The sequence below is a fragment of the Plodia interpunctella genome, chromosome 7 (assembly GCF_027563975.2).
Source record: "Plodia interpunctella isolate USDA-ARS_2022_Savannah chromosome 7, ilPloInte3.2, whole genome shotgun sequence".
In the NCBI taxonomy this organism is placed as follows: Eukaryota; Metazoa; Arthropoda; class Insecta; order Lepidoptera; family Pyralidae; genus Plodia; species Plodia interpunctella.
In genome coordinates this window covers 5167953-5180891 of record NC_071300.1, presented here as the reverse complement: position 1 = coordinate 5180891, position 12939 = coordinate 5167953, and the positions used below count along the sequence as shown (strand labels likewise).

General features: G+C 34.1%; 1 protein-coding gene across 6 annotated transcripts in view; it reads left to right on the top strand.

Annotated features, from left to right (window-relative positions):
- Positions 1-1109: 1109 nt before the first annotated feature.
- Positions 1110-12939, top strand: part of Vps13 (Vacuolar protein sorting 13) — a 38137-nt gene continuing 26307 nt past the window's right edge. For all 6 annotated transcript variants that reach the window (XM_053748267.2, XM_053748264.2, XM_053748265.2 and 3 more), the window contains exons 1-18: positions 1110-1446; positions 1543-1629; positions 3666-3863; positions 4634-4851; positions 5539-5677; positions 5800-5998; positions 6446-6728; positions 7212-7323; positions 7493-7720; positions 7831-7971; positions 8427-8550; positions 8920-9072; positions 9473-9647; positions 9970-10163; positions 10428-10497; positions 11903-12050; positions 12244-12518; positions 12646-12783. In XM_053748267.2, coding sequence (XP_053604242.1) covers positions 1347-1446; positions 1543-1629; positions 3666-3863; positions 4634-4851; positions 5539-5677; positions 5800-5998; positions 6446-6728; positions 7212-7323; positions 7493-7720; positions 7831-7971; positions 8427-8550; positions 8920-9072; positions 9473-9647; positions 9970-10163; positions 10428-10497; positions 11903-12050; positions 12244-12518; positions 12646-12783 — 2982 coding nt within the window. In that variant the 5' untranslated portion in view covers positions 1110-1346. The remainder of the gene's footprint in view (positions 1447-1542; positions 1630-3665; positions 3864-4633; positions 4852-5538; positions 5678-5799; positions 5999-6445; positions 6729-7211; positions 7324-7492; positions 7721-7830; positions 7972-8426; positions 8551-8919; positions 9073-9472; positions 9648-9969; positions 10164-10427; positions 10498-11902; positions 12051-12243; positions 12519-12645; positions 12784-12939) is intronic.

Genomic DNA, 12939 nt, shown 5'->3' with positions numbered 1-12939 from the left:
AGAAACCTCAATTTTTTAAGTCGGTTTAAAACAGATGTGTCACATACATTTCCAAAAAAAATTTACGAAAATTTGATTGCAACCTTTAGACCATGGAATTAGTAGGTGTACTCCGTACAGTACAATTTGCTAAATCTATGTTTTATAAACAATTTAGACATTAGGTACTATAAAATCTGACAAAATGACAGATAATTAACTGACATTTCCATAAGGATATTGCCATTAAATATTTCCCCGATTTTTGTGGTGTCGCTTTATTTGAACACGATTACACGACGCCTATTTTTGATTATTCATATTATAGGTCATCCGTACCCTTATTGACACATTGTACTATAGGGAATAGTACTTGACAATAAGGGTACGTCTAGAAGAATTTCCTACTAATAATATCAAAAATAATAATTCAAAAGTTTGGATGTTTATTTCTTCAAATATTAATAGGCAAAGATGTTATAGAAAATGAATTGACTGAATAAAAATAAATAACTAAGAACCTATATAAAATACAGCTTTGTTTAAGTTCTTGAGCCAAAAATAACTGAAATCTTAAAATTGACCACGAAGATATTTTCAATGAGAATTTCACCTGGAAATCTGCGGGAAACTCAAGGAAGGTCCTAGAACAGGAGAACAGTGAATTTCTCTGTACACACCTCAGTAAATAGTTTTCGAAGTCATTAAAAGATTTTGTTTTATCGCAGCAGATAGATGGCACTGTATAATTGATTGTTAAGTAATATTGTCATTTAAATTATTTAAAAATTTAAATACCCACAGAATTTAGAAAACTAATTGTGTTCATCATGTGTAGATACTAATATTGCTACCAATGACATAATCTTTTTATGCTAAGTCAACTTTTATATATCTTTTTTCTTAATTATATTTGTTCTTATGTAGGTACCGGCTGAAAATCACAAAGCTGAGCTGGGATCCTTTTCGGCATAGACCCCTAGTTTTTACATGTATAAATAATGTAAAATAATAAATATGTTTTTTTCCGAATAAAGCATTTTCTCTCTCTCTCACAACATCGATCGCTAGGTCTTGAGGAAAACGCACTCTCGGCGAGATTACAATTTGAAAATGGCAACACTATTATTTGCATTTGCGCTGCGGTGAAGTGCGCTATCTATCAAGTCGTAACTCGTAAAATAAAATTCAGATTTCAAATGAATTTATCATTTAGCTGTTCTATGTAACCTAAGTACAATTCAAAATAAACATAATAATTTGTCTGCTAAATTACGCAATAATGTGCTACTGCCGGATCATGACACTAGAACACTAAAAACACCTTCGACAGAAAGAATTATATTTGAAGGATTTCGTAAAACACGATGGTTTTCGAAAGTATCGTGGTTGATGTCCTGAACAGGTTCCTTGGGAGCTATGTAGAGAACTTGAATAGGTCCCAGTTAAAGTTGGGAATATGGGGCGGTAAGTAGTTTTTACCGGTGTGATGTCATTCTTGCTCAACCACTTACAGTATCAGTATACCCACTATTAGTGTTTTTTCATATTCTTTGATTTCAGGTGATGTTGTTCTGGACAATTTGGTATTGAAACAGAATGCTTTGGAGGAATTAAATATACCTGTTCAGACAGTTTATGGACATTTAGGTAAGTGTGATTGTCAATTTGAACATTTACCTAACTTTCGTTTTGGTGGTGGTAAATAAAGACATTTCGATTATTAGTAGCTAAACGTAACACATACTGGTTAGTGACTATGACTTCTACTTTGGTTTGTTTTTATAAATTGGTATATTGTTTTAAATTGTTTGTTTTTCAATGATAGGTTATAAAGTAGGTACTTCATTGCTATCAACAGCTGATAAGAATAATTGATAATGTTTTGTTTGTCCTTTTTTTATATGTTATATATTGTAGTAATAAAAATCACCTAAAATTAGATACCTTTTAGGTAATATATACTTATTCTGTCATGAAAGGATTCACTACTGTTTATAGTTTCTTTCAGCATTGCTTCTCAGCAGTGGTCAATTGGAAATGCTAGTAGTTTGTAGCTTTGAGAAATTTTATATAAGTTATTTCGAACTTGTTGTGAAGAACTGCCTGACTTTATAATCTTTTTAATATTTATTAAATTGGCCACATTATTGCATAGTTGTATTCCATGGTTTCATTTCTGTGGATATTTTGGGAATCTTGATACTCATCAAATAAAGATTTTTTAAAATTGGATCAGAACTTCTACAAAATCAAATATTGAACAAACATCTTAAGCATTATTATTAACAGTTGAATAAAAATTGTAACCTGTAATATTTCTCAAATACACTGTGGCATTCATATGAAAGTTTTGCGATTGTCATCAAATTGCAAAGGATAAACATTTTTTCTTTGAGTTTTTTGTTGTAGTTGATTATCAAAAATTATGGAAAACAGAAGGCTAAGCCAAACAGCACAATAACAGACTATTCAAATTTTAAAAAAAATATGCCACTAGTTACATAAGGTTGGGCGACGTAGACAGAATGTAATTACGACCTGTAATAAAGTTTGGTATGGTGACATCATGCCCTCAAATCAGTCTCTTTGATTGTGTTAGTGAGTCACATAACAAAAGAAAGAGTGTGCAGAATTCGTACTTCACAGTAAGCACACAGTGAGCTGGAAATATGGACACATTAACACATTTGTGGCTTAAATATTGCAAACCTGACATTCTGGTAAACTTGTTAGAAATGATGCCGCTGCTTGGTGTCCAATCCCTAGAATCCATGCCTGTCCTTGGATATCGTACTAGGCGACTAAGGGGCACTTGCTTTTGGCAGCTGGCTGATAATAATTGTTAAAATAATAATAAACAATAATTGATAAATAATTCCTAAAAATAGTTGACGTCAGGGTGGCGTGCAGTTGTGAAATTGTAGTCTTCGTAAAAATTGTTAGGTTTATTTTTTACGCTGAACCTGGGTTTGGTGACGTGACACTCCAGCATTCTGGACTGTGACGCCAGTGATCGGAAATACGCGAGATAGTCCTGTTGCTTAATGTTAATATGCAATTTAGAGACAAAAAGTACTTAATCTAAATCTGTATCATCTTTAATTTGATAGACCGCTCATGAAGGTCAGCCGGTGACCTCTTATGATTTGATATCTAAAATAAAACAGTTTTCCGTGTATGCAAATTTTTATAAGTTGCAGTGTCATTTGAGAACACATTATAAATAGTGCTTGAGAGACTATACAATTTGCTACAATATAGAACAAATTGGCAGGCTCTTTTTTAGAATAACTGTGCTATCAATGGCACAGAGCCATAGAATAACGAAGGTTTCCGCGCAGACGCACGTGCTGGCGTATTCAATCAATACAGTGAACACACACCTTCCATGTTTAACTAAAAAAATAAAAGTTCTAACAATTAACATGTTATTGTTATGGTTATCGTTATCACATTAGCGTTTCTTTATGAATTAGAAAATTTGCAGTACCGCCAAGGATTCGGCTTGCGGTATGATATGTCTGTAGGAGTATGATTTCAATATTCCTACATAAAACGATTTACTTTATACGAAAGCCTTTGCCAGTAGATACGCAATAACAGTATTCTCAAAGAGCAGCAGACGGTCGATCACAAAGCCTTCAATTCTTCAAAATTTAAAGATTTCCTTTTCATTTGTGCAGGCAAACTCGTACTTAAAATACCATGGAAAAATTTGTACGGGGCGTCGGTGGAGGCAACGATTGACCGTCTCTTTCTAATCGTGAACCCGACGGCTGAAGTCAAGTATGACCACGATAAGGAGGAGAAGATGGCGCTTGCCGCCAAGCAGGCTGAGCTCGCTAGAGTTGAGGCTGCTAAGAAAATGGAGAAAGAAAAAGGTTTGTTTTTAAATAGATAACTTCTTGCACAACGAACCCAAATATGGCGGTGTAAGGGGCAAGAACATACACAATTTGCTAAACTTTTGCGAGTGTGGCGTCTCTTCTCTAACTATGGGAGCACCTATATTGCTTCTCTGTCCTAAATCCTGTCCTCAGAATGTTCTAATGTTATGTGCACGATACCGATGGTCTCGGAGAATAAAAATGTTAGGGTTATATGAGAACATGGAAACTCAAATACATAGTAAAACCAGCATGATGTAAATTCATATCAAGTGTGTGTTCTAGTTGCCTAAAGTTATCCGACATAATTACCGCCATATCAAACGAAAATAGTCGCGTAAGCTGATCAGTCAACGGTGCATGTTTCCGCATGATGTTTTCCTTTCTTCACTTGATTGTTGTGATCAATGAAAAAGATAAAAAAGATAACAGATTGGTAGCATTGAAGGTAGTATTTAAGAGAAAAAAGCCAATGAACACTTATTTTACGACTGATGACCTTCTGGCGTATTTTCGGAAGTTTGTACGTAGATAAATGGCTTCTATGCATGAATGAAATCATGCGACGTATTTTACATAACAGCTTTTTCTGATTTCTTGGGTTTCTGTTTATACCAAATAATATTATAATTTAGTATCATTTCTTACATAATTCTTGAGTGTGTTTAAGCTAACACTGGTGACAGATTTTATTCAAGTCGCCTAAAGGCATTTGACATTATATAAATGTCAAATACTAGTTATTATTCTATTTAAAAATGCAGACAAATTGGACGAGACATTCGTCGAGAAGCTGGTGACGCAGATTATCAAGAATGTGCAGCTGAAGATCACAGACATCCACATTCGGTATGAGGACAGCGTCACCAATCCTAGGGCACCCTTTTCACTCGGGATAACTCTTCACAACCTCTCCGTCCATACCACTGATGAGAATTGGAAGCAAACCGTAATACAGGAAGCAGTCACGAAGATTTTCAAGGTGCGTTAGCCTTTAATCATTAAGCACTTTACAATGGACTTAGTTATAAATACGTTTTTCTCTTATATTCATGTGTCCCAGTTACTTTCGGGGCTCTGCGAAGACGACATTAAGTGATTTCTTGCATTCATTGTTAAATATGATGAACAATTAGGCGCTGTATAGACGCACACTATCGCCACCATGATTTTTATATTTTTTACCTAGTGTAGCAATAGAAAGTAATTTAAATAAAAAATATTTTAAGTACCTATGTTTTTTAATCGTGAAATAAAATATATTGATAAAAGTGTGATGATGGCGCTAGTATTTAATATACTTTATATATGATACATAACTTTAACTCCACGGTTCTTGCTGCGTTTCAATAATACACGAAGCGAAGCTACGCTATACGTATGTATAGATTATGGCGACAAAAGGTCACACGTAAATGCATACGTTGTCGTCGCACCGCTTTGCGTCGAGCTGTTTTGTCGCATTTGTAGCTCAGCTAGGTTTGGCAATTAGCTATTATCAATTTGGCAACAATTATCGCGCAACGCGTTCTATGTTTTTACGAGTGCGAAACATAGTTTATTTTCATTTAAGACTTGTTGATGAAGTCAATATAGTCAAAGTTCTCAAAACAACAATTTTACATTATATTTGTATCACAATGTCCACATTACCTCGTTTTATTTTCAGATACTTCATTTAGAAGGTTTGGCAATGTACTGGAACCCAACCACCGAGTTTTATTCGAAATGCAACCCATTGGATATACAATCCAAATTGTCAAAAGAGATTGCCACGAAATCCTCACAACCAAAGTCATATGACTATGGTAAATAATTTATGTACTTGTATATTCATATATCACAATTTCTGTTTGCAAATTTTAAATTATACATGTAAATGTTGTTGACCGGGCATAAACCATCTCTGATTTCAAATAATTTGTTACAGTTTTGGGTCCAATAAATGCCACTGCCAAACTAAAATTAAACCGAAAGCCAGAAGGCGACGTACCAAAGTTTAGTATACCAAAAGTTATATTAAACCTTCACATGGAGCAACTGTCGGTGAATCTGACTAAATCACAATACAGAGACATGACTCTGCTGGCTGACTCCATGGACAGAATGAACAAAGCTGCACCTTACAGGTCTGTTAATAAAACTACTAATTGACCACTTAGTATCGATCCTTATAGTCTTTACGAAACGTTTTGACTACAGTTCAAGCAATGCTAGCCTGTAATGTGACCTGCCAATGAGTACACTTTGTTTAATAAGTAGGTCAGAAATGTTTGGTTTTACATTGCTGATGTAATTTTGTTAGCAAATTGGTTGAAAATGGAATTCCGATTTAATAAATATTGTAGTATCTTGAACCTTATTTCCATAAAACGAAATAATAGTTTTGAACACGAGGATGTGATATTTCAATAATTAAAAGGGATGTCTAAAATCTTCAATACCGACGAGCTTATCCTCAGTTAAGTTTATCAGAAATATTTAGTTTTCATTATTCACATTATTTTTAGCAGCCAAATGTAATGTAAATTCTGTTTTTATTTATTTATCAATAAACGATGTTAACATTCTTCCAGAAAATACCGCCCAGACTTAAAATCATACAGAGGTCACTTCAAAGAATGGTGGAAATTCGCATACATATGTATATTGGAAGATAAGGTGCGCAGACGGCGCAGGAACTGGGACTGGACTCACATGTTGAATCACAGGACGCTGTGTAAAAATTACGCGACGGCTTACCAGTGCAAATTGAGCAATTCGAAGATCAATTCTGAACAACAGTGCATAATTAATGAGGCGGAGAAAAAACTAGATTTGTTCAACTTGGTGGTTATCAGGCAACGGATAGAGATGGAGGTTCGTTACGACATCATCTATGTTTATTTAGATATATATATTACCTCTCTCAAATTGTGTACTGTACCGAAAATGTTAGCTTGAAGGTAAAGAGATATGTGGAGGTGCAAGGCCGATATAATTTATTTAAGTACTCAAAATCATTCAAAATATACAGTTGATATATCTACAATAGGTATATCAATCTATCCAAACGTGAACTCTTTGGGCCTTTCAGACAGGATGATAAAAACTCGTGCACAAAAGCGTCCATATTCGCGTATCGCGCGCGGTTCGCGGATAAATGTATTTGCAGCTTTTATTTTTTTAGTATTCTCATTATATAGGGTAGCCACCCTTTGGTTTTGCTCTTACGATGTCGTTCTAAGTCCACTTTTTTAAGTATCTGACATGTTGCAAGAGGTGATATTGTTACACAATTATAATTTGCCCCAGTTCCACAGTCCTATTTGGTCGTCACTAGTTTTATTTTTTTCTTGTCAGGTTGAAAGGCTAGGCAAACTGGAAGAAGAAGCGAAGAAGACGCGCGGGTGGTTCGGTGGCTGGTTCTCAAGCGGCTCTAAAGATGATGAGCTCTCAGAAGGCACTGCTATTAGTAAGTACCTATACTTTTTAACTACAACTACTGTGCAGGCGTGTGGTTGGACATATACGCGGGCGAATCTGTAAAATGTAGTGTTTGATATCCTTGAAAATTAGCTCACGCTGTTAAGTTCAGACTAAAAAATGTAATGGCCACAAAATATACAACTATGTGTTTCCAGTGAAACAATTCGAAAAGGCAATGACACCAGAAGAGAAGGAGAAGTTGTTCCGTGCCATAGACTACCAAGAAAACACCGCTCCTCTACATTTGCCGGTGGAGTACGTCGCGGTTGTGGGCAACTTCAGGCTGGATCGTCTACAAGTGGCTGTCAAAGATGACGTGGAAGTCCTGAAGGCATGTGTGGATAACGTGGTCGTGGATTTGCAACAGAGGCCTAGCGCTAATGCTCTTAGGCAAGTTTCATTTTGTTTTTGGTATGATTATTCTCATTATATTATATAACTCAGTATAATTATTAGACCGCAACATATTTTTTAAGAAAATAAATCTCTAAACATTTTAGAGTGGACGTCGAAATGCAATCGTTCACCGTGACGGGCGTGGAGCAGGAAGACTTCGTGCCGCAACTGGTCATCTCCAAAGAGGTCACCCAGGACATCAATCTTCTTAACGTCGTGTTCGAAACCAAACCACTCGGTAAGTCACACAACAGCTTTTGGGTGTCCAAAACCATGCTAGTTTTCCGAGTTTTGTTTTCTTACACTTGACTAATGTAAATAAGTAAATGTACATAACTCTTCTTATTGCTTCGCCGTAGTCAGACAAAAAAGAAAACAAATCTTTTTTAACTCAAACATAACACCCTCACTTCGATGATACATAAATTAATTTTTGATGCGATAACGGATGATGACATATCACCGTCACACTTCTATTTTTTTTAAATTTTTGGATATAATATGATATTGTAAATCTAACAAATCAAAACTAACTGCTAGATAAATCTGCCTGACGTGATTGGCCTGTCTCCAACACTTGTGAAGCACAATTTTAACACTATCTGTTGAATATTTAGGCTATCAGATACTTTATCAACAAATAGTGAAACAGGTTTGGCGATGTGATCAATAGTCTGTATTGCATATTTTTAGATGGCAAGTGTGATCAAAGGGTAAAAGTCTCGGCGCGTCCGCTACAAATAGTCTATGATGCTCAAACAGTCATAGAAATTGTGGAGGTGTTCAAACCACCCACGGAGTCCACGGCTTTGTCTACGTAAGTCCATTAATACCATAAGTAAATATAAATATGTGTGAGTACTTTATGATTCAAAACAAACCCTGTTCTTGCATATAAGCTTAACAGCTTATATGCAAGAACAAAGTCTAACGACTTCGCCATGGAAAATAAACCCAAATTGTTTAATTTCACTATTGATAATTTCGTAAAACTCTACACATTTATACAATATATTAGACAAGCATGACTAGATTGTATATCCAGGATGGGATATCCCAAGGATTAAACTCTTCAGAGAAATTTTTTTGAAATCAAATTAGGAGCATACATTTTGTACAGACATAGGTTTAGCAACCTAGTGATAATGGCTTAAAACAAAATTAAATTACAAAATAACTTTTACAGCTTACAAGTAGTCGCAGGAAACAAGTTGTCGGATTTGAAAGAGAAGTCTGCACTAGGCATGCAGTATGCAGTCCAAAACCACACATTCATCGATATCGATATCGACATCGCTGCTTCTTATATCATTGTACCGCAGACGGGAACTTACAAGGGGTAAGAAATTATATCATGTATGAAGCATTATCAATTTATATAATTATAAAGCAATATATATATATATATATATATATATATATATATATATATATATATATATATATATATATATATATATATATATATATATATATATATATATATATATATATATATTATATAATAGTATATTTTATTTTAATGTTTGTAATGTAACTTTTTTAAAGTATATTACAAACTTAAATAAGTATATACGTAAATGAATTATCGTCAATTTTTATAACAATTTAGTTCAATGAATACGAAATTCGCTTTTAATTTAAAATTTAATTTTCTGAATTTGCATTGTACCTCCGATACAAGTGGTCATTTTTTCCTGTTTTTCTTTACTCTTAAATAATTTATTACCTCATTTTAGCGGAGAAGCTTGCGTAGTAATGAAGTTGGGTGCGATCAGTGTGAAGTCGGAGCCTCGTTCTAGCGCTCTGGATGTCCACAAACTGTATTGCGACGGGCTGGCGGACGACGACATCATCCGCGAAATCACTTTGCATAGTTACGACAAGATGGCGCTGCAGCTCACTGAGATACAGGTACTATATATACTAGTTATTATTACTCTAGGATTCTCAAATTTGTAATTTTCTATCTTTCTAATCCTTAATATTATTACTTACTTCGGCTTTTTGTAAATTGAAGTGACGACATCTACAAATTCAAGAACAATAAGTATAACAGTCGAGGTTTATCTAAATATCTTTGGTGCCAAAGGGAAAAATCTGCTCTTTCGGTGTATTATATGTCAAGTACAATTTCATATTTTTCCTATTTTTAATCTATTTATTTCATATGATTTAATAACTAAAAAGTCAATTATAGTTGAATCATCTCTAAACTTATTATATTTCATGCTAGGTAGTAATAGCGTTACCAGACGAAGATTGGCCGTCCGCGATCGCGTCGAACGAAGCGACTCCGCTGCATCTGTTACAGCCCACTAACCTCACCATACAGATACACAAGTGTCTGATCACGGACGACCCGCGCATGCCCAAAATCAAAGTCAGGGGTGAACTGGACACGATTGTTATCAATGTTTCGGAAGACCGGTGAGAAATTGTCTAGTTTTCCGTGTCGTTAGTTTTGATTATTTGTTTAATTTCTATTCCATTTTGTAAAATATTCATCACGTAAGAATCAGCATCTTGTCTTTTGTTGTCACAATATATATTGCTAAAAATATATATATTTAAAATTATTTTATACCTGTTTGGATTGGTGCTTTTTGTAACCCATTCCCACTTAGTCACTAGAGAGAGAGAGAGAGAGAGAGAGATATTTACATAGGTTTTATAAATTTCATTTGTTTACAGGTTATTAACACTGTGTGAAATAATAGTGGGTATGCCTCTTCCGAAATCTGATGAATCAACTCAACTCAAGGTGATTTTTCTCAAATATTATTAGCACTTATATTATTACATTTTCTTGTGTGTGCTTTCTCCTTCGTTTCAATTAAAATTGGGATAAAATAAATTGTGTTATGATAAATTCCTTCTAAAAAGTTAACTTGTGTAATTTACCCTCAGTCGAAGTTAACAGTTAATGCCTACTTGTTAAAGATGTATTTGATGCCAAAATGTAATCTACTGATACTAAATGTACTGATACTACTATAGAAAATACAAAATGATTTTGTAAGAGAAGTATGGAATTAGCACCAGTAGTGAATCATAAGTTAGATAGTTATATGTTAGGATACCGACGAACAGAGACTTCGATTTAAAAAGAATGGAATAGAGACTTCGATTTAAAAAAAATAAGTGAAGATCATAGAAATAATAGACAAAAGTTTGTCTAATATGATATGAAGAAAGTATCGATTGAAATAGAAGGAACTTACATACTGAGAGCCGATCTTACGTAAGGGAGAAAAAGTTAGATTACTAAATATATTCTATATCTAGGAGTCTACGATATCGTTGTAATGCTGCAATTTTTATGACAGGTGGTGGATTATACTTTAGCGAGATTATCGGAGCAAAGCGCTTTCACAATAAGACTGTCAATAGTAAGAGGAAAAGATTAATATATGACAATAGTTGCAACAAGGGCAAACACTTGACCATATCTTCTAGTCCATTTGTTGACTGGTTGAAAGAAATATGATACTGTTCTTTTTTCATGATATCTTTTTATTATCTATTTTGCGCTCCAATGTTTTAACTTTTATTTAATCTTTTTATTTTTTTGTTGCTCTAAGCTGTTAAGTTTCAAAATCGCATATATGATAAGTGGAAGAACGATTGACCAGAGTATCGTGGTACATGGAGACTTTCGTGATGGGGTAAACTGTTATAAAAAGTTTATCATTTAGCCAAGTATACTAACTACGTATCATCATTGATTAGTCATCACGTCACGTCTTTTGTTGGTGTTGGAATATCTTGTTAGTGTTTGAAATTGATATAAGTTGAAAATTAGAGTATTTAGTATTAGGTACATTGTCATAAGGTAGTTTCGAAGAATACATAGAATATGATCGTAAGTTTTATTAATAATGACATTTCTGATTTAAATCTTGATTTCAACATGACATAATTGACTAGATCAATTATTATTGACTAGATTACGAATGTTTCGTCCGATATGTCCTTATACACAAGAGGAATATTTCTTTTACGTATTTTTAAAATTATATTTTAGTATTTAATATTTTTTCATTGATCCTCACTTTAATGGGTTCATACATTCACTAAAGGTAATCTTGCAACGAACCTAAATAATAGCTCAAAGATTTTGTAACTAAGTTTTTATTATACATTTTTTCAAATTGTCTTTTTTTCAGCCTGGCGAATCGAAGGGATCAAGTCTATCGCTACTGAAATATTTAGACCCTGTGGAGAAGCAAAAACGTGACAAAGCTCGCACAATTAAGCAAAATGAGGACCCATCCGTGCAGCTGACAGAGGTCGAGGCCTTCTTTATTATGAAAGGTACTTATTGCGGTCACCAGAAAAATTACAAAAGTAGGACATCGTTTAGTCCACAGTTAACGTTTCATTGACAATTCGATTCTGAAGCAATGTTCGTATCTGTCCTACGACATATCCCTGCACACACAACACTTTACTAATAAACTAACACGAAAAGCTTGTAGGATAAAATGTTTAAAATGTTTTTTACCAGATCTCGTCTTAAGTATAAACCGGCCAACCGTGAAAACGAGTGAAGGGTACGACAAACTGCTAGTTTTCACTTTAACATTATTGGAATTGACTGCGACTCAGAAGACATACATGTTGGAAACCAAGTTGCGTCTGGGAGCCGTGCAGTTGCAACATCACAGAATAGGGCATAAGGTGGTCAACATACTCGACACGCCGCCGAATAGCTTGCCTTCCGTGCAATCCGATACCGATAGCATAAGCAACCAGTATCTATTTACATTCAGCTATTGTAATGTGAGTATTATGCAATATGTATAGATTCTTTTATTAGCTTATATCATAAGTTGGAATAGATAGATCTTCAAATGATATAATGATAATAACTTTGATTAATCTAGATTTTAACATGTATTTATTTCAGGTCGACAAGAAATGTCCCGAATTCAGAAGTTACTACGCATCGGTTGAGCAATTGATTGAATTAGATTTGGCTAATTTGAAATTACTGCTCCATTTGCAAAGTCTTCAAGAAATATTACTTATTGTTAATGAATATCAGGTAAGTTACATTTTTAGTTAAATTTGCTTATAGAGTTATACCCATTTCTTTTGTCTGAATTTAAGCTATTATAATTTTAAGTGATTCATTTCCTACATTTTCTGCTTCACATTTTTTTTAAATATAAAAATACTTGTTTTTCCCCTCAAAATCTTG